At 40.0% G+C, this 22,058-nt stretch overlaps 1 protein-coding gene across 2 annotated transcripts in view; it reads right to left on the bottom strand.

Moving 5' to 3' along the window:
* Positions 1-22,058, bottom strand: part of afap1l1a (actin filament associated protein 1-like 1a) — a 159,376-nt gene that overhangs the window by 8,391 nt on the left and 128,927 nt on the right. For both annotated transcript variants that reach the window (XM_052013836.1, XM_052013835.1), the window contains exons 13-17: positions 20,876-21,021; positions 20,178-20,259; positions 7,485-7,596; positions 4,567-4,731; positions 1,271-1,324 (exon numbers count right to left, since the gene is read on the bottom strand). In XM_052013836.1, the coding sequence (XP_051869796.1) occupies positions 1,271-1,324; positions 4,567-4,731; positions 7,485-7,596; positions 20,178-20,259; positions 20,876-21,021 (559 nt within the window). The remainder of the gene's footprint in view (positions 1-1,270; positions 1,325-4,566; positions 4,732-7,484; positions 7,597-20,177; positions 20,260-20,875; positions 21,022-22,058) is intronic.

Raw genomic sequence — 22,058 nt, 5'->3', positions numbered from 1 at the left:
ACCAGTCACTGTACATTACCACCTTGCTCTACAGGCAACAGTTCCTCAGCCAATACATCTACGAGTGGCAGAAGTTATATTATGCCAACCAAGGAGATAGTTGAAAGTCATACTTATAAAATTGTAAGCTCATTTTCAGTAAATTTGGCTAAAATTTTATTACTATCAGCACAGGGGAGCTCTTCTCACCTGTAAATACATACCAGATGTTCATACACATTTTTTTTCCATGGATAACAGTGTGGTACATTTTACTTGCTTTCAACTTCTTAATGCCAGGTTACTTGGGGAAGATTTTTTTTTCATGCCACCATTCCAAACAATACCTACTAACTCGTCAAAGCCTAAGGATGTAACAGCTCGTGTGTACACTTGATTAGTCCAGTGACCAATTGGAAAAGTATTCCATGCTACTTAAATTGAATGTATTGCCAATGACCATATCTTTGGTTCTCATTTCCTCCAGCTTTTTAAAGAGGTTAATAGATTTCTATCCCCAGCTGTTGTTGAAAGGGCCGGCAGATGGCACGCTCCGGGCTTCTGCCAATGTCACCCTTCATCAGATTGCCAGGAAATGTGCAATACTGATATGATAATTGTTTTCCATTCCAAACAAAACAGATAGTGGGAGCTTCTTCAAATGACAGAGCCGAAGAGCTTGGTGAACTGGACAGAAATTCATTTGTCCCTTCACTTTGTGACAATGTGTACTGGTGCTGCAATGGAATGGAGCTCTGGGGGCTCTTATCCTTTGTGTGTTATTGGTTCGCACCATTGGATGTTTTATACCTAGACTTTATTGATAATTTCACTGAATAAGTAAATTTGTGTTTTTGAGGATTTACTTTTTTTTAATAATTTGATATTTTTTGTTGAGCGAAGGAGGCGAAGAGGTGACCTGATAGATGTATGTAAAACGATGAGAGGTTTTGATAGGGTAGGTAGTCAGTACTTGTTTCCCATGGTAGCGGTGTCTAAAACTAGAGTAAAGTTAAGAGGGAGGAGGTTCAAAAGAGATCTGAGGGGTAAATTTTTCCACACAAAGGGTAGTTGGTATCTGGAAATGAGGTGGTAGAGGTAGGAACAGCAACAACAGTTAAAAGGCATCTGGGCAGGTACTTGAATGGGCAGGGCATAGAGGGATATGGAATTAATACATGCAGGTGGATTTGTACAAATAGGTATGATGGTCAGTAAGGATGCAGTGGGCTGAAGGGCCTGTTTCTATGCTGTACAACTCTATGAACCAAAGACTCTTATTTTTCTTTACCTTTTTTTGTTTTTTCCAGTGTTGCACATGATGATAGGGCTGCATCTTCATTAGCTGAAATACACAAAAGACTATTTTGTGCTTAAGTGAAACTGGCACAGTCAACAAGGAATATTTGTAATGTGGTTGTATTGGAATAGCAAAACAATGTAAAGTAGCTTCAGTCCAGAAGGATGACCCTGAGCTTACAGTTACCCAACACTTGCATTCAACAAAGACAAACATCAATACTAAAATCTTCTATAATTATTACAATGAATGTACAGCACAGGAATGGGCCTTTCAGCCCAACCTGTCAATACCAGCTTCTATGTTCTATTTGAGTTTCCTCACATTGTTGCTCATCTAAATCTATTCTTTTCTCTCTTATATACCTGTCCTTCCTCTGTTTAAATGCATCTATGATTTAACCACTTCCTGTAGTAGTGAGTTCCACATTCTCACCCTCCCCAACCCCACCCTTGAGTAAAGAGATTTCTGCTAAATTTCCTATTGCATTTCTTGGTAACTCTCTTGCATTGATGGCTTCTAGTTATACCCTTCCCTATATGTGGAAAAATTCTCTCTGTAATCACTCTATCAAAGCTTTCATAATTTCAAATACTCTATTAGGTCACTTTTCAACCTTGAGAAAAGAGATCCAGTCTGTACATCCTTTCCTGATCAGTGTATCTCTTATGAGATCCTTGCTGTCTATAAGGAGATTGTATGTTCTCCCCATGACTGCATGGGTTTCCTCCCACATTCCAAAGATGTATGGGTTAGGCGTTGTGGGCATACTATGTTGGCGCTGGAAGTGTGGCGACACTTGCGGGCTGCCCCCAGAACATTCTATGTAAAGATTTATTTCACTGTGTGTTTTGATGTACATGTGACTAATAAAGATACATCTTATTCCTTTCATCATATGGTGTCCAGAACTATGTGCACTACTATTAATGTGGCCTAGCCAAGGTTTGGTACAGATCTAGTACAACTTCCCTTTTCAATTCTATCCCCCTTGTAATACATCCTGGAGTTTCTTTAAATGGCCTTGCTAACCTGTAGTGCAAATGTGGCCTAGCCAAGGTTTGGTACAGATCTAGTACAACTTCCCTTTTCAATTCTATCCCCCTTGTAATACATCCTGGAGTTTCTTTAAATGGCCTTGCTAACCTGTAGTGCAATTCTTCATGATTGGTATGTTTGTACTCTCACGCACCTTTGTTCCTCTACCCCACCTAGAGAGGTCACTTAGCATCTCGCAAGATGGTACCAAAATGTACTATGGTGCACTGATCTGTTTATCTAACTATTATTTGTTTATTAATTTTTTATTAATGTCTTCCTGTAATTTGTTGGAGTCTTCCTCAGTAATGACGACTGTCTCTTTCCCACCCCCCCCAAATCTGGCCTCATCTGCAAATTCAAAATAGTGTTTTTGGTTCCAAAGTCCGCGTTATTAATGTAAATTGTGAACAGCTGCCTTCCCAGCACTGTTCCTTGTGGAACACCATTATCCTCCCTCTTCTAGAGTGAATAGTTTCTCCTTCCCATTCTCTACTTTGTCTTGAAAACAACTAGCAATTCATTCTGTTACTTTTCCTCTGAATCCACTTTCTCTGATCTTATTCAGTAATCTATTATCTTTCAAAGAATTTTTAAAAAAATATCTCAGGCAAGTTGCAACTACTGGATTACCATTGTCCACTCTATTAATGCTTCAAAAAAATCAGTAAGATTAGTCCAGCAAAATTTTCCCCTTTTTTGAAATTCATGCTTTTTTTTATTATCATTTTTCACTTCTAAATTTGTCTATTCTCTTGTTAAGTCGAGTTTCTATTTTCTCTACCACTGATGTAAAGCTAACTGGTCTGTAATTGCCCAGATGTGTTCTATCCTCCTCCTTAAATATTGGTATTAGGATAGCTTTCTGTCAGTGGTGTCATGGAATCTATTATATCCACCTAAACTAAAAGGGGACCACTGTTTTAAATTTACTCTAAAATACAGCTCTTTTGGTGAGATTGACAGGGTTTATGCTGTTAACCACTAGATGGCAATAGCTGTTTTAGGAAAAAGCAACCGAAACAGTGAACAGATTTCCCCCAACACCTTTTATCGTTTGTGCACCAAATTGCTGAAAGTATGAGCTGATAACATTGGGGATCTGAACAGGGAAAGTGAACTCCTTAACCAATCCATCTGAAGGAATATGACTAATAGCGTAAGGATCTGAGGAGGACATGCAAATTACAGTGGATAAGTTCAGTGTCAAAAGAGGGTAGGAATTTTTAACTTCTAAAATGTACAAAAAAAAATTAACACCCCCCCCCCCCCCAATGAATGAGTCTCCACTGTGGTATTTCCAATTTCAGTAGTGGTGCCAATGACAATATTTCCATTTACTAATCTGGGGATACTGAAGTCGATTATGATGGTGAAGAGCTGGATTACCCAAGATCAGCTGACTTAAAACAAAGCAGAGATTGAACATGGGTCCTTCTTGTCTCTCTTCCACCCTCCATCTCCTTCTCCACAGGGCAATTTCTCAGCTGAACTATTGGAGAGCTTATAATATTCTTCCTTCTTGGAATACAAATGAAAGCAACTACAAAAACCAATTGCGTGCAAACCTATTCTTTATCTTGATGTCAAACATGTTTTGGAAGAGAAATGTCTTCTGCAATATGCAATAAATGTGATACTCTAATCTATGTATCTTAACTTTAGCTTGTACAATTAAGTTCTACTGAAGCTAATTTCTACCCAAACCTTTAGCTCAATTGCAGCAGAGTGAGAATATAAATACTGACGTTTTAAAAAAAAGAACCATCCCATGTATAATGTTCAATCTCCTTTCAACAGTTGCCTACCTAGCGCAGTGCAATGATGCAGCAGGTGGTACTGTTGCCTCTCAGCTCCAGCAACCCAGGTTTGATCCTGTCTGTGTGGAATTAGCAAGTTTTCCCTGTGACAGTGTGGGTTTCCCCCAGGCGTACTGATTTTCTCCCACCTCCTCCTTAAAACAAAATATACCGGTTGCTGGGTCAATTGGTGCCTAAATTACCTCTAGTGCTGGTAAGTGGTAGAAGGATCAAAGTGTAGTTGATGAGCATATGAGTGAGCATAAGTTACTGGGATATAAATAGGGGAAATGGGTTTGCTCGTAGACTCAATGAGCCGAATGGCCACCTTCTATGTTGTAAGAGAAATACTAAAAAAAATTAAAATGTAATTTACTAAGTGAATGATACCAGTGCCCACCTAACAATGGCAAGCTGCATGCATTTGAGAAAGTAGATTTTAAGCTGTACCTATGCATTCTTTCAGAGCCCTGCGGAATTCTTTCTTCTCTTTTCGGAGCTGCATCAGTTCTTTACGAATTGAATCCTTCTGACTCTCGAGTGATTCCTGTTCATACAACCATTTCTTTGCATCTTCTTCAGCTCGAGTCTTCCCATATTTAGACTGATTTGCATCTGAGAAACAAGAATGGAGTAAAGCTACAGGTGGGCCATCTGACCACTAGTTTTCAGTAAAAGGATTTTGATTGTGAAGTGCAATGTGATTCCCACTTGCCAAGGACACAGTGCCTCTGCTTAGATTCTGACCCCTGGTATGATTTGTATTCTGTTCAGCTAATTGGGTGACTTTTTACCATCATTGGATAGGTGGTGGGGGGAGGAGAGAGCATGCACATTAGCCAGGAGAAGAATTTACAAAAAATTTACAGAAAAAGTAAACTCCTTCAAAACCATGAAAAATAGTGTACACTGAAAATTCTCCACAAAGATGCATTAATTTAATAGCAGTTAATAGGGGAGCAATCAGATAGAGCTGCAATTTCAGTTAGTCAGGTATCAAAGATAGTTATCTGGCATTCTAACAAAGCATTGAATGAGCAAATTCATTCCTATGTTTAATGAGCCATTAACAAAATAGTTAGGAAGTAATAGGTAAGACATATATATTGAACATCAGCTGACATTAGATATTAATCAGCTGAACTCAATTTGTTTTTTTTAAACTTTAAACAAATGACCTAAATAAAATTGTTTTGTTTTTAGTATTACCTAGAGACCCTCAAATTCCATACAGGGGTTATTTTTCACTTGGATGCAATACATTATGCAGGTTTGAGGCTAATTTATCCCCAAGTCATGTTCCAAAGTATTCGCAAGCACTATATGCACAATGAAATATTTTTCTTAAATTAATAATAGCCTCACATTTACAAATTAGAATTAAAACGATTTAGGAGAGAGCTATTTGAGGCAAATATTATATACATGGCTAAATTTTGTGGAAAGCAAACTTGGAGATTAACAAATTTAAAACATGGTTCTGAAATGCCAGCTGAGCTGTTGTGCAGATTAACAGTGAAGCCTAGCCATTGACTAGGCTTCAAATTAAAAGCCTTTACCATTGCTATTGTTATGGAAAGTAACAAATTACACTAGCTCCCTAATGAAGTAATTATAATATCTCATATGACACACTACAGTTTACAGGAGCTATAAGTACAATATTAATTGAGCTGTTTGTTTACTTGTGTTTTGCTTTTAAATGGTTATTAACACAGTTCACAGAAGTGAAATTCCCTTCTCTACACTGGTATTGGCCCTTTGTGTCCATTTTGATGTTCTCTCTGGCAAGGGAGAATACAGGTCCCAGAGACTTTGAAAGAAGATTTATTCCTGCATTCTGTGGTTAGCCTTGAATTTGAGCACTGTGAATAGGTGCAATAGAGACCTCCCTCTACAGAAAGCAAGCTCACCAGCTGTATGACAAGCTACCGCTGGGACACTGATGTTTAACCACAAGCCTGGGCATGAGTCTGTCTTTAATCTCAGCACCTTGTCACCATGTGATGATGACAATGTGGCCACAGGAAATGAATGTGGCTGTGGACATCTGTGGGCTCAAATGTTTGAGTCCTGCAGTGAACGCCGACTTTGTCTCGGTGACAGTTGGGATTGAGTGATGAGTGCAAAGACTATTCTCAATTCGGCTTTCATGTTTTTACAAATGGTTTTATTTATACTGAAACATTTTCTCCTATTTCTAATACGGATATGACTTTTTTTGGGGTATCTCATAGCTCAGTTGATTCAGATGTGAGTTTAGATTACCATAGTACCCTTGGATACATCCAAGGCAACATAAAAGGAGTACTATTTACCTTTGGGTAGAGAGGGGAAGTGGGAAACTTGCAGAGCTTACCCTGGGAATCCTCACTAGTTGGTAGTGAAAATAGGGATCTATACAAGAATCAATTACAATACTCTTCCAAAGCCCTGGCACAGGCACAATAGAATGGAAGAACCTCTGTATGGTACACTTTTCTAAGCACTCCACCCAATGGAAATTAATTTAAGTGTAGCTAAATAATTAAGTACATAAATCTAGACATGACACAAAATAATATTGGGCCACTTCAAATTTCAGCTCAGTAAACTAAAATATTTTAAATAACACTATTCTCTGGTAATAAATTATCATGACCATTCCTTTGGGACCAGGAGAGACAATCAGTAGAGGAGTCATGAGAACAGTCTCGTCTCTTCCTGCATGTATCAGGTTTCAGGCAAAGTCCTGAAATCTTGCCACACCCAGCAGGCAAAGTGCAGCTTTACCACAACCCTGGGAACATGAAAGTTCCTTTTAGTTGGAAACCAAGTTCCACACCTCTTGAATTTTAATTGACCATCACTGCCATTGCTTCTTATATTGCTGTTTACAAATATTACTACTGGCTGTATTGATTCTGCTTGATAGGAATTTAATTTTCTTTACTATTTTGAACTCCACTGATGCAGACCCATTATATATTAAATCTCTATTAAAAAGGGACAGAGCAAACTGAAATTTCTTTTGCATTCACTGTAGTTAATACCCTTGAGTACACCAGAACTTACTCACTTGGGCAGAAACAATTTTACTTGAAAACTTAGGCCATTGTCTTAACTTTATTCATGTCTGTTTTGGTAACAGAGCCTTATCCTGCTGAACCATCTATTACTTGGCATTCTGCAGCTATCGATGGCAGTGGGATTCCTTCCATTAAGAACAACTTGTGTAATGAATCAATAATCCAATGAATTAACTTGCTATATTCAAATCTGCAAGTAGAGTCAGTTGGTATAGAGTTATTTTCCCACGTTCCAATGGTAAGTGCCAAGATCTAACAAGATCGCAAAAGAATAAATTGAGAATAAAATTGTGTGCTTACTTGAACCCTGACGTTTAATTTTGTTTTGAGAATTAGCTTTATTTGAGGCATCATTTGACGTGGAAGCTTGGTGTGTTACTTGCGAGGTGACAGGCTGCTTCTGTTCTTCAATCTGAATAACACAAGACACAACCGTGAAGCAACAATCCCCTTGAAGTTGCAGTTTGACACTTGATAAGTACTAAGGCACTGGTAGGGTTGTTATGAATGTCTAGTGGTTTCATCAGGATCCATGCAATGTACTACCATGAAGTATCAGAATGGAGAGGCACCAAATCACTCTATTGTGCAACCTGACCTTCAAGTGAGATCTGAATAGAATTAGTACGCTCTCCCTGTGACCTTGTGAGTTCACCTCAGCTGCTCCAGTTTCCTCCCACATCCCAAAGGTGTGCTGGTCCCAAAGATATATTGTCCCTTGTATAGGTTGGGTGAGGAATTGATGGACATGTGAAAGAGCATGGGCTACAGGGAAATAAGAGAGGGAACAGAATTGATGGGAATGCTTAGAGCCAGCAGAGACTGGATGGCCTCCTACTATGTCGTAAGAAATACAGAAAAATAATTGGAAGGAATTTTTTTTTTTGGCTACATGGTCCCAGTGCTGGTCTGGGCCCTTTGAACTTTACTTGCCTCAGACATCAACTGAAAAAAGAGAGGCAAATCTGGGGAAAGGAAGGCAATTTTTATTTTTGGGGGGGTAGGCTGCTCTTTGTGCCTTGATGTTAATGTGATCAAAAGAAATTTGCCACAGAAACACTCAGCAGGTCAGGCAAAACAGTTAACATTTCACATTGAAGACTTTATGTCAGAACCAATTAACGCTCTCTCTTTTCACAGATGTTGCATGATCTGCTGAGTGTTTCCAGCATCTTCTGTTCTTTTTTTTGTTTCAGATTTTCAGCAGCTGCAGGTTTTTAATTTTCAAAGGAAATTTGCCAGCTGGCTACTTTCATGGCTGTTTCAGCATCTGTAGTGGCTGGAAAAAAAAAGTTGGAGATGGTGTCAGTACAATATTCAACTGCTATTCATAAGTTTCAAGAACAGGTAAGAAATGAGTGCTGGAGGCTCAGTTAAATATCTAAATACCTGACCAAGAGTCACTGTCTTGAAGAAAAGAAGGAAAACACAAGTACAATATGTTCTGATGCACTTGTGAGAGCTTGCCATGTACAAATTGGCTGCCACATTTCCTGCAATTACAATAGTGGCTATACTTCTAAAAGTGCTGTGTTTGTTGGATATAAGATGCAATGTAAAAACAAGTCTTTAGTTCTTTCTTTTGGGAACCGTCTGTGTGGAGAAACCAAGTAAGTATCCACTTGTTATATATCAACATTTTTCAAAATACTTTCCATCTATTTGAATACTTATTTAGCATGTCTGCACCCACTAGTAGTAATCAAAAGCTAAAGGAATGCAAAAACAGGATGTTTTTTCTGTTCAGATAAAGAAAACATACTATAGGGTATAGCTGGAGAGACATGGGCTTGATTTGAGGTTTCGTCCTTCTAGGATATTACCCCATTGACAAGAAACTGACTTTTTTTGGACCAAGTATTATGAAATTATGAATCTATTGTGCATTGCAGAGCCTACTGGACATTACAGCTTCAGGAACTACATGTATGCTGGGGTGGCAACAGTTGATCCCACGAGAGTCAAGCCATCACACCCTTGCTAATCTACCACAATTAAGAAAAACAAAGACAAAGCAGGTTTATGCAACAGATCTTGGGAGGAAAAGCATTGAAAGCAGCTGTTTTCTTTGTAGCAAGGCTTAATTCCCACTGCATTGTCGCACCCCCCCCCACCCCCACCCCTCCCTCAGTCTGGGAAGTACTCCCTTAAGACAAAAGTGGGAAAAGCTTTTGTTCCTGTGAAAGTTTATGGGAGAAGCTTCTCAGATCAGAGGTGGACCTGTGGTGGTCATAAATTATACGAGGCTCTTAGGAAACTGGAGGCCTGCAGAGGTTAAATAGTCTGGCTTTTATGTCACACCTGTCAATAACTTCCATGCTCATGTTTTAAATTTGTTAGAAAAACACAACTGTTAAGACTGCTGTAAATTTAATGGGGAAACAGATAAGAAGTGAGAACTGCCAATACCACATCTGAAGCAGAAGCAAAGATTGGTTGAGAATTTCAGAAGTTATCACCATCCAAAGGGTGACTATTTCTTGTGCAGTCACTGTAAAAAAACTGTCTAAATTCTACTTCTGAAATGATAACCATTTTTTCTCTTCAGACCTTTGAGTTGAATTTTGATCACCCCACCCTCTTCCCCACCCAATTAAATTGATGTGTGGGAGAGGATAAAAATTATTCTCTTTGGCCTCTGGGCACAAACTTTAACCTGTCTGCTCCGCAACATTATACTTTCTCAATCTTTGAAGTTGGTTCATATGCTGATGTAAATGTTGTTGGCACCCCAATGCTAATTTGGCTGAGGCACGTACCACCAGACTTAAGGACAGCTTCTACCCCACTGTGATAAGACTATTGAACGGTTCCCTTATACAATGAGATGGACTATGACCTCACTATCTACCTTGTTGTGACCTTGCACCTTATTGCACTGCACTTTCTCTGTACCTGTGACACTTCACTCTGTACTATTATTGTTTTTACCTGTACTACTTCAATGCACTCTGTACTAACTCAATGTAACTGCACTGTGTAATGAATTGACCTGTACGATTGGTTTGTAAGACAAGCTTTTCACTGTACCTCAGTACAAGTGACAATAATATACCAATTTCAGAGCAGCATTTGAACGTGTAACAAAGTCATTCAGAAAGGGAACCAAGTGATGAGGTTGAATGATGTAATGGAAAGTTATAGCAGGAAAAATCTAGAAACTAAAGAGAGAAAAATTGCCAGGTTTTCCTTCAACGTTCATTCTTCTGAGAGGAATGTGTTAAAATGTAAATAGTTAACCAAGGTATTCCCCTTTATCATCCTCCACATGGGTTTGCACTGGGCACAAGCAGTATGGAAAACAATGGTCTGAGAGTTTTTAATGGCCATTGTGTCGAGGTGCAGGATAGAGTCTGTCAGTGGCTGCTGGAGGAAACATCTGTGAAAGTTTTCAGCAGCAGACCACTTTCTCACTCACCAGGAAACTAATGTGAAACTGTTTCATACTAAAGGGAAATTGCACTTGCCATAAGAGTGTGGGGATGACTGAGGTTTGTGTTCACATTTCTTAAACTGCTTTGTATGCTAAAATTTAAAATTCATTGGGGTTTTGAATTAAGTCGTATTAGCCGACAATAACTCATTGGTATCATATAAAATTATAGTTTGGCTTTTAGTAGCTCCATAGAGGTTTTGTGCATGTGCACAAGAATTCTTGGGATGGCAAGGAGATGCCAGGAAGAAAATGAAGTGAATTCAATTGTTACGTATGAGCCTATGAAACAAGAGCTGCAGTAGGCAATTCTGCCCCACCATTTAATGGGATCGTTGATTGAGCTGATTTGTTACTTCAACTCCAGTTCTGTTCAGCTGTGGCAACCTTTCATTCTCTTGCTTATCAAGAATCTATCAACCTCTGCCTTAATCATATTTCCAGATTCTGCTTCCACTGTCCTTTTGAGAAAGTGTTCCAAACATTCACCACCCTCTAAAGAAAATATTTTGCCTCCCTTTCCATCTTAAAAGGGTGACCCTTATTTTTAAACAGTGACCCCTTGGATCTAGATTCTCCCATAAGAGGGGACATCATTTGTCTACTTTTAGGCGCAAAAAAAATTAGAAAAGCAGATCTTTTTTTAAAACAGTTGTGAGAGACAGTGATGATGCTGAAAGAGACCTAGGGGTCCTTGTGCACAAATCACTGAAAGCTAATATTGCAGATCCAGCAAGTGAATAGGAAGGCAAATAGTATGATGGTTTTTATTATGAGAAGGTTTAAGTACAGGAGTAAAGATATTTTACTGTAAATGTATATAAGGCTTTTGTGAGATTGTGTACAGTTTTGGTCTCCTTAAAGGATATACTTGTCATCGAGGGAATGTAGCAAAGATATGTTAGGCTAATTGCAGGGAAGGCACATTTGAGGAGAGATTGAGCAGACCAGGTCTGTGAACTCCAGAGAATGAGATAAAATCTTACTGAAACTTGCAATATTCTCCTAAGGCTCAACAAATTGGATGCAGTGAAGATCCTACTCCTGGTCAAGGAATCCAAAACCAGGGACTATAAGGGGTAGGCTGTTTAAGACTGAGATGAGGAGAAATTTCACCAGATGGTGGTGAATCTTTGGACATCTCTACCCCAGTAAACTGTGGCGACAAAGTCATTGAGTTCATTCAAAACAAATATAATTTGCAATATTAAGAGAATTGAGGGATATGGCATTGAGGTAAAAGATCAGACATGATCTTAATGAAGGCACACCAGGCTCGAAGGGCCAAAATAGTTCCTCCTGTACCTATTTCTTGTCCCCTCTGTCAAGACCCACCCTGGATCTTGTGTTTCAATCAAGTCCCCCATTCTTCAACAAACCTAGCCTGTCCAATCTTTCCTTGTAAGACAACTGCCCATTCCAGGTATTTGAACTGCTCCAATGCACTAACATCCTTCCTTGAATAAGGAGACCAATACTGTTCACAGTAAATAACATCCTTTTTTTTGTATTCAATTCCACTACCAGTAAACAACAGCATTATTAGCCTTTCCAATTACTTGCTGTACCTACAAACTAGCCCATTGTGTATCATGTAATAAGATACCCAGATCTTCTTGCATCTGAGCTTTACAAATTCTCTCAATTTAGATAAAACAGTACATTATTTTTTCCTGGCAAACTGAATACATTCAGATTTTCACACTCAATGTGCTAGATCTTTGCTCTATATTCCTTTGGTGCTTCCTTCTGACCTCTTCACAACTTGTTTTCCTACCTATCTTTAGTAAATTTAGCAGCCATACTTTTGGAGTCTTCATCCAAATTATTTGCATAAGTTGCAAAAAAAAGTTGAGGCCTCAGTACTGATCCCACTTGTTACATCTTGCTGACCAGAAAAAGACCCATTTATTGCCTGTTAGCTAGCCCATCTTCTATCCATGCCAGAATTTGTCAAACATGATTTTTTTTTCCTTTCTCAAAATGCTGCTGATGTTGCCTGTTACCTTGAACTTTTCTAGGCCCCTGCTATAACATCTTTAATTATGGCTTCCCAGAGGATTGTCTTAAATATTTTCATTGAATGATAGCTCCACATGCTCCAAACAAGTGCTGGGTCCTATTATAGGTTCAAACGTGTTAATGTGTTAGAGTACCAGTCAAAGGATGAAATCCTGAAATAAAGTAGGTGTTGATATGTAAACACCCATACAGTTAAAATTGGATTTAAACAAATCACCATGGAAGGATTTAAATTAGCTCATAGGCATAGTATTGTACACGAATGTTTCATTGGGAAATTCAGCCACAAAAGTGATTCTCAAACACTAGAATTTTGATTTCTCACGAGGCCAATATTCACTCAACTGGAGACGGGATAACTTCAGTTCAATGGCAGTTTTAAAGGCTGGTTGTGATTGAATGCTGTGTCACATGCATCCACAAAAATGTCCTTAAAAGGATTTTTTTAAAAAATCAGCTTTTTAACTATCAATTACTGAGTTTATCAGCAGCCAATGATGAAGTATTACACAGAAAGTACTCCTTTTAGTCTGAATTTAATTGAATATAAAATGTGCAGATCAAGACAATGCATGGGAAAAACTTGCTCCATGATGAAGTTTACCTTCTCCATTGGAGTCAACTGGCTGAATAGAGTTCTCTACATTCATTACAAGGAACAGTACCACATAGGTTACTAGCAACTAGGTCACTGGAAAGGAGGAGGATGAGAGGAGACATGATAGAGGTATATAAAATACTGAGAGGAATAGATAGAGTAGACAGTCAGCACCTCCTTCCCAGGGCACCAATGCTCAAGACGAGAGGTCATGGCTTTAAGGTTATGGGTGGGAGGTTCAGGGGAGATGTCAGGGGGAGGTTTTTCACCCAGAGAGTGGTTGGTGCATGGAATGCACTGCCTGGGGTGGTGGTGGAGGCAGATACATTGGACAGGTTCAAGAGCTTGTTGGATAGGCATATGGAGGAGTGTGGGATGGGGGGGATATGCAGGAGGAAGGGGTTAGGTAGCGTGAGGGTGGTTTGATGGATGGCACAACATGGTGGGCCGAAGGGCCTGTTTTGTGCTGTATGGTTCTATGGTAATTTCCACTAAGAACATAAGACTTGACACACCTGCAGCTCCAATATTCTGTGTCAATAAAAAAAAAGCCATGCTTAATTCAGTAACTTCCTGTTTCCTTTACAGTTTTGCCATCTGGAACAATGCTCTTTTGATGTGGAAACTTAAATGGAAACTTAAACATCCTGTTCTGAACCAGAATTACTGGACCTTGCATTAGGCTCAATTACAATTTTTCAAACCTTTCTATGCTCACAGATGCCAACAAAATTAGCTATTTATCCCGGTGGCAGTTTACCATTAATGTACATCTATTGTTATACTGTTTAATGCAAAAGACCCAAAGACATGACAAACTCTCATGGAAAGCAGATGAACCTCAATGCACCAGTTATAACCAATCTGTAATCATGACTTTACAAATTTTAGCACAAGTAAGTGCCCTACTGCAACACGGCCTGGGGTATTGATTTTACTTAGGGCACATGAAGAGGGTGAAGTTGTCACAATGCCGGTCAGACATGATTGGTGAGAGATCTGCACCATTTTGATAGCTTGACATTATTTGATTTTAATTGGCACACTGTGCAATTCATTTCTGTCCTTGGCAAATTTGGAAGGGAAGGAATAGCAGTATCTTAATGGATAGTGGATGTTGATGGGTGGCAAACAAAGAGCTTCATTTAAAAAAGTAAACTATTGAGATTAGGTATGCCAGTGAGTGAGATTCCAGGAGAGTGGGGTTACGGTGAATATAAGGCGAATTCTTTGTATGGAGGGAGAAGTTTAGGGCAGTGAGAGGAAAATGAAACATAGAATGTGGGGTGGATGCAAAAGTAATTGAGATGGAGATTAAAATCTGTTTTTTGGAATGAGAAATCGAAGGTATACATCATGAAGGTAGGTGCTCAAAAGTTAAGACTTGGAAGATCTTCAGGTAAGCAGCTATGCGAGATACAAGTAGATAAAGGACCTGATTTTTGTGGTGAACAACTAAGCAACAATGCTCATTAGAGTCAGAGTACTGCAGCACAGAAACAGGCCCTTTTGGCCAATCTAGTCCATGCCAGCCTGGTTTTCTGCCTAGTCCCATCTACCTGCACCCAGACCATAGCCCTCCATACCTCTCTCGTTCACGTACCTATTCAAACTTCTCTTAAGTATTACAATTGAACCCGCATCCGCCACTTCTGCTGGCAGCTCATTCCACACCCACACCACCCTCTGAGTGAAGTAGTTCCTCCTCAGATTCCCCTTAAATATTTCACCTTTCACACTAAACCTATGACCTCTAGTTCTAGTCTTACCCAACTGGAGGGGAAAAAGCTTGCATACGTTCAACCTGCCTATACCCCTCATAATTTTGTATACTTCTATGAGATCTCTCCACATTCTCCTGCAATCCAGGGAATAAAGTCCTAACCTATTCAACCTTTCCCTATAACTCAGGTCCTCAAGTCCCAGCAACATCTGTGTAAATTTTCTCTCTTTCAAGCTTACTGATATCTTTCCTGTAGGTAGGTGACCAGAACTGCACACAATACTCCAAATTTGGCCGCACCAACATCTTATACAACTTCAACATAACATCCCAACTCCTGTACTCATTGCCCTGATTAATGAAGGCCAATGTGTCAAAAGCTCTCTTTACGACCCTATCCACCTGTGATGCCACTTTCAAGGAATTATGGATCTGTTTTCCCAGGTCCCTTTGTTCTACTGCACAACTCAGTGCCCTATCATTCACTGTGCAAGTCTTACCCTGGTTTGTCCTCCCAAAGTGCATCACCTCACACGTGTCTGCATTAAGTTCCATCTGCCATTTTTCAGCCCATTTTCCCAGCTGGTCCAGATCACTTTGCAAGCTTTGATAGCCGCCTTCGCTGTCCACTATGCCTCCAATCTTGGTGTCATCCACAAATTTGCTGATTCAGTTGACCACATTATCATCTAAATCATTAATATAGATGATAAACAACAATGGACCCAGCACCGATCCCTGCAGCACATCACTAGTCACAGGCCTCAAATCTGAGAGACAACCATTTACTTCCACTCTGGCTTCTCCCACTAAGCTAACGTTGAATCCAACTGACTACGTCAACCTGAATGCCAAGAGACTTAACCTTCTGGAACAGCCTCCCATGTGGGACTTTATCTACATGGGCTTTAGCAAGGCCTTTGACAATGTTCACCACATTCCCTTCATCAACCTTGCTGGTAACCTCCTCAAAAAAGATGGTTAGACATGACCTGCCACTCACAAAGCTATGTTGACTATCCCTAATCAGGCCCCGTCTATCCAAACACTTATATATTCTGTCCTGCAGAATACCTTCCAATAATTTACCCATGACTGACATCAGCCTCACAGGCCTATAATTTCCTGGCTTATTCTTAGAGCCTTTCTTAAACAACAGAACAACATTAGCTACCCTCCAGCACCTCACCCGTGGCTAAGGATGTTTTAAATATCTCTGCCAGGGCCCCTGCAATTTCTGCACTAGCCTCCCACAAGGTCCAAGGGGACCCCTTGTCAGGACCTGGGGATTTATCCACCTTCATTCACCTCAAGACTGTAAGCACCTCCTCTTCCATAATATGGACATGATCCATGACCTCACTACTCTTTTTCCTCAGTTCTATAGACTGTGTCCATCTCCTGAGTAAACACAGATGCAAAAAATCCATTCAAGATCTACCTCATCTCTTTCAGCTCCACACATAGATGACCACACTGATCTTCAAGAGGACCAATTTTGTCCCTTGCTATCCTTTTGAAACCCTTTGGATTCTTTCACCTTGTCTACTAGAGCAACCTCATGTCCTCTTTTAGCCCTCCTGATTTCTCTAAGTGTTCTCTTGCATTTCTTATATTTCTCAAGCGCGTGATTTGATCCTAATTGCCTATACCTTATATACGCTCCTTTTTCTTTACCAGGGCCTCAATATCCCTCGATAACCAAGGTTCCCGAAACCTGTTAGTCTCGCCTTTTATCCCAACAAGAACATACAGATTCTGTACTCTCAATATTTCACTCCTGAAGGCCTCCCACTTACCAAGCATCTTTTTGCCGGAATACAACCTATCCCAATCCACGCCTGCCAGGTCCCTTTTGATACCATCAAAATTGGTCTTCCACCAGTTTAGAATCTTAACGCTAGGACCAGTCCTATCCTTTTCCATAATTATCTTGAAGCTAACAGAATTATGATCACTAGATCCAAAGTGTTCCCCTGCACTCACTTCTGTCACCTGCCCTGTCATTCTGTCAGAGGAGATCCAGTATCGCATTCTCTTTAGTTGGGACCTCTACATATTCTAAATTTAGTTGGGACCTCTAAACTTTCCTGAACATATTTGAGAAATTAAATCCTATTTATCCCTTTTACAGTATAGGAGTCCCAGTCAATATATGGAAAGTTAAAATCACTTACTATCACAACTTTATATTTCCTGCAACTGTTTGCTATCTCTCTATAAATTTGCTCTTCCAAATCCTGCTGACTATTGGGAGGTCTATAATATAGTCCCATTAATGTGATCATCCCTTTTTAGTCCTCAGTTCCACTCAAATTGCCTCGGTAGTCAAGCCTTCCAGTAGGTCCTCTGTGAGCACTGCCGTGACATTCTCCCTGATCAGTAATACCACCCTTCCCCTTTAATACCTTCCCCTCTATCATGTCTAAAACAACGGAATCCCGGAACATTGAGCCGTCAGTCCTGCCCCTCCTGCAACCAAGTCTCACTAATGGCTACAACATCATAATTCCACGTGCTGATCCATGCTCCAAGTTCATCTGCCTTACCTACAATACTCCTTGCATTGAAATAGATGCAACGCAGAACATTAATCCTAACATGCTCAATGTTTCGGTTTCCATCTTTGCTTGTAGTCTTAACATCTACTTTCCCCACAGCCTCTCCATTTGCTGTCCTGCCACCCTGGTTCCCACCCCCTTGCAATTCGAGATTAACCCCCCCCACCCCACCCCACCCCCCGAGCAACACTAGCAAACCTTCCTGTAAGGATATTGGTCCCCCTCCAGTTCAGGTGCAAAAGTCCCGTTAGTACAGATCCCACCTGCCCTGGAAGAAAGCCCAATGATCTAAAAATCTGAAGCCCTCCCTCCTGCACCATCTGCTTAGCCACATATTAAACTACACTACCTTCCTATTGCTTGGCCCACTAGCATGTGGCACAGGTAGCAATCCTGAGATCATCACCTTGGAGGTCCTGTCTTTTAACTTAGCACCTAACTCCCTGAATTCACTTTGCAGGACCTCATCACTTTTCCTGGCAATGTCATTGACACCAACGTATACCACGACCTCTGGCTGCTCGCCCTCAAGTATGCTTTGGACTCTATCTGAAACATCTCACCCTGGCACCTGGGAGGTAACATACCATCCCAGAGTCTCATTCTCATCCACAGAACCTCCTGTCTGCTCCCCTCCCTAATGAATCCCCTATCACTGCTGCTTGCCTCTTCTTCCCACTTCCCTTCTGAGATAAAGAACCAGACTCAGTGCCTGAGACCTGACCACCGTGGCTTTCCCCTGGTAGGCTGTACCCTCCCAACAGTATCTAAAATGATATACTTGGCAACAGGGGTACTTTGCACTGACTGCCTATTCCCTTTTTCTCTCCTGACAGTCACCAGCTACCTGCCTCCTGCAACTTAGGTGTGACTGCTTCCCTGTAACTCCTGTCTATCAACTCCTCAGTTTCTTGAATGATCCAAAGTTCATCCAGCTCCAGTACCCTAACACAGTCTGCAGCTGGATGTATTTTTTGCAGATGTAGTCATCAGGGCCACTGGAGATCTCCCTGACTTCCACATCATGCAAGAGGAGCACACTACTGCACTGGGTATCATTCCCACTGCTCTACTTGTGCAATAGTAAAGAAAGAAAGAGAACTTAACAGAACCTCACCTTAGCCTCCACCTCTTCACTCCTAAGCCTCTTGAGCCAAAGCCTCAGCTACCCACTCTTACACTGGCCCACTCACAAAATGGCCATTCTGCTTTACCCTACCTACCTTTTATTGGCTGAGTGGCCATGCACTTAGCCAATCAGAAACAACTTAAAAAAAAGCTCTTGGCTCCTCCCCTCTGCTGATCTGGCTGCAGGAACTGGGGAAAAAAAGTCCCAACTGAAAAACAACTTTAAAAACAACTTTTAAAACAAGCTGCTGGCTCCTTTCCTCTGCTGCTCTGGCTGCTTCTCACCTACAACTACCCACATTTGTAGAACACAAACATATTCTAATCAGTTATTCAAATCAAATGGGGTGCCCACTGCAAGCATCTACAAGACATGAGCAAGCAAAGCAAGAAAGAGAGGGGTAGTAAATTATTCATGCATGAAAACGTGTGGTAAAATGGCACTGCATAGTTGCCTCCAGTGGCACTGCAAAATGGCTCGGCACAAATCATGCAGGTCCTCATGCGCATGAACAATGCAGTACACAATCTTGTCTATTTCCTTTCATGAGCTTTTGTGAGTCTACATTTTCTTGTTCATTTATATACTTTCACAAGTCAAATGCACAACAGCAAATAAACCTGTCCGATTTGGATATAATGGCTGGACCTCAAAGCGAAATGCTCAGCTGCATCTGTTGCTATAAAACTGTGCAGCTTGGGTGAACTGCATGGAAGAGTGGCTTGGCAATCATAGCAGAAGTATTGAACAGAAATCTGTTTGTTGCAGCTCAGATGACCCCAACCAATACCTGTACAGTGACAGATGTAACTGCTGTGTGGCCAGCCTGTTTCAACATATGCACATTATGCACACAGATCCGCGTGATTGAAAGTTTTAATACGCCAAACGTGCCCTGAAAGGTTTAAAACGTATTTACCCACATATTTTGCATAACAATTTAATCCTGTGGCACGCTCCAAGACTACAGCAAGTATAAAGCAGAAAATATTTTTTTTTAAATCATGTACATAAATACTACAATAGAGATGTGACTATGGCAGAGAAACAAAAGAGACACACAGAAAAAGTAACACTTGATTTTTTAAAATCCCAGTACTGACTTTCTTCTGAACAAATGAAATGACATTTTAAGGGCTGAGGACACTGTTTCTTTATCACATCATTTAAACCTCACTTGCTTTTGAATGTATGGGATTTAACCTTTTCAGCCATCTTTAGTGCAGAGCCAGTTTGCCTCAGCATTGTACTGCTCCGTTCAGTTTAATGTGGCCTATAGGCAGCAACGTTGCATCCTGTGGAGGAGCAGGATACCCCTGACTGCAACTTCTGGATCTCTGCACTAACTGTGCAGGTACATACTTCGGAAGTTGCAATCTGATTTATTCCATTACAATGTCGTACACAGTTAGCTCCTAGCACGAAATTCAGCTCAAAATACTGGTAATTTAAAAAATATCTGCTCAAAATTGGCACCATTTGCTTGATTTCTATTTCAGTGCTTCTTTCTACCACTAAACACCTCACCTGTACTTTTTCATATGGTACGTCATCATACGTTCTGGAATCACACAGATAAAGTGCTGAGTTATTTGAGGAGGTAGCCCACCTGCGTATTGAAACAAATTAATTTACTAAACATTATCATATTCTACTCTGAGAAACAAAAGTACACCAGTATATTTTAAGTATCCAGAGGCAAAGGATGAGAGCATTTCTGCTTCTAATTACCACCTGGAATTGCTTTGGTTTACAATTGCCAACTTATTTAAATAGCTTATTAACACTCACAGTTCATATCCACAAATTATAGTGTATATAAGTAGACCTTTATGAATTGAGTATATCATGTCATATGATTTTGATACACTGTTGTATAAGCTACTGGTGTGAATTAAGAATTACTGCCTTCAATAAAGGATGCTCTGTTGATCGCTGTACCTCTTATTCAAACGGCAAAACGAAAAAGCCCTACTGACATGACACAAATGTAGAATGTTCAGGAGGCTATTGGAAAGGAGAAGTTAAGAACAGCTCATAAAATTGGATAGATTCCTTCACAGCTTTGTTATTTTTTATTTTAATCCTAGTTTCCATTTGTAGATGGAGTAAAGCATGAATTGTCCTTCTAAAATAACATAGGAATAAAATAAAAACTGCCAACACAACAAAAGAACAGTCAGAGTTTTCTTTTTCATCTTGCACATTATGGATAGAGTTCTTACCAGAAGGAATGTCTGACAGCATCAACAATGTTGGCTATTGTTTCCACATCCACATAATCATAATGTAGAGCCTCTGGCTTTGTGGTAGAGCCTGTCTCAGCAAGCAGAAGTCCCAGCCACCTACCCATCTCCTCAGAGGAACTGGTCTGTATAAACAAGAGATGAAAAACGTGAACAATACTCCAGCACAAGTTATTAAATTCATCAGTCAAAATGAATCTTACAACAGGAATATCATTTGGAAATTTCATTCATATTTATCAACTGAAACACCAGTGGCTGATGTAGATTATTTCACATCGATTTTATCTTTAACTTCCCACTGGAAATTATTTTGTCCCCTTGTGCTCTTATATTGATGGTGTGCCATATTATGTTTACAATCCATCCTCAGAGACAGATTGAACTGATTGAAATTATTTTATTGCAAAATATTAAGGATTTAAATCTTATTTAAAACCTAAATTAGAATTTCATATTTTACATGTATTTATATAAATACATGGTGTCAAAAATGAAAACCAATAAGGCTGCCACCACGTTGTAACATATACTTGAAAATCACCTTTGGATCATGTAATCATCAGCATTAAAATTTATGTTATTTTGTTTTATTTTGACAATTTAACGCTTTTTTCTTTCCTGAAGGTATTGACTGTTTGATGAGATATTTTACCTGAATGGGCATTGTTTATGAGTAAACCTTGATCGTAAGCATCAGAAGCTATTCAAGCACATGTGCCCTCATAGTCCAATAACAGGCTCCTTGTTGTACATTGCTCCACTGTCAGTCTGCATTTTCTCATTTTTCCTTTTGTTTGTTAGGTATTTGGGAGAGGAAAGCAAATATTGAAAGGTGGCCTCAGAGATCTTTAAAGTTATGAAGAGGTTTAAGTAGAAAAGGACGGTGAAATGATTGACACCTTTAAACGTGCAGGAAAGAATTGTTGTGTGGTGCGGCAATGATCGTCTTGGACATAGTGTAGCATCTGAGGCCCAAGTGTAGGAGCGGGCTCAGTGATTGGGGATCTGGGGGAAAGGGTGGGGGTTTACGGTGGCCCGAAGAGGAAGTGAAGGACATGTGGATCAATTGAGATGAAGTATAGGGAAACTTGTGTGAGGCACAAATTCAGGAGGTAGACCTGCTGGGCTGAATGGCCTGTTTCTGTGCAGTGAAGTTCCT

The sequence above is a fragment of the Pristis pectinata genome, chromosome 4 (genome assembly GCF_009764475.1).
Source record: "Pristis pectinata isolate sPriPec2 chromosome 4, sPriPec2.1.pri, whole genome shotgun sequence".
NCBI classification, from domain to species: Eukaryota; Metazoa; Chordata; class Chondrichthyes; order Rhinopristiformes; family Pristidae; genus Pristis; species Pristis pectinata.
The sequence above is the reverse complement of the archived record's forward strand: the minus strand, read 5'-3'. Positions and strand labels throughout refer to the sequence as shown.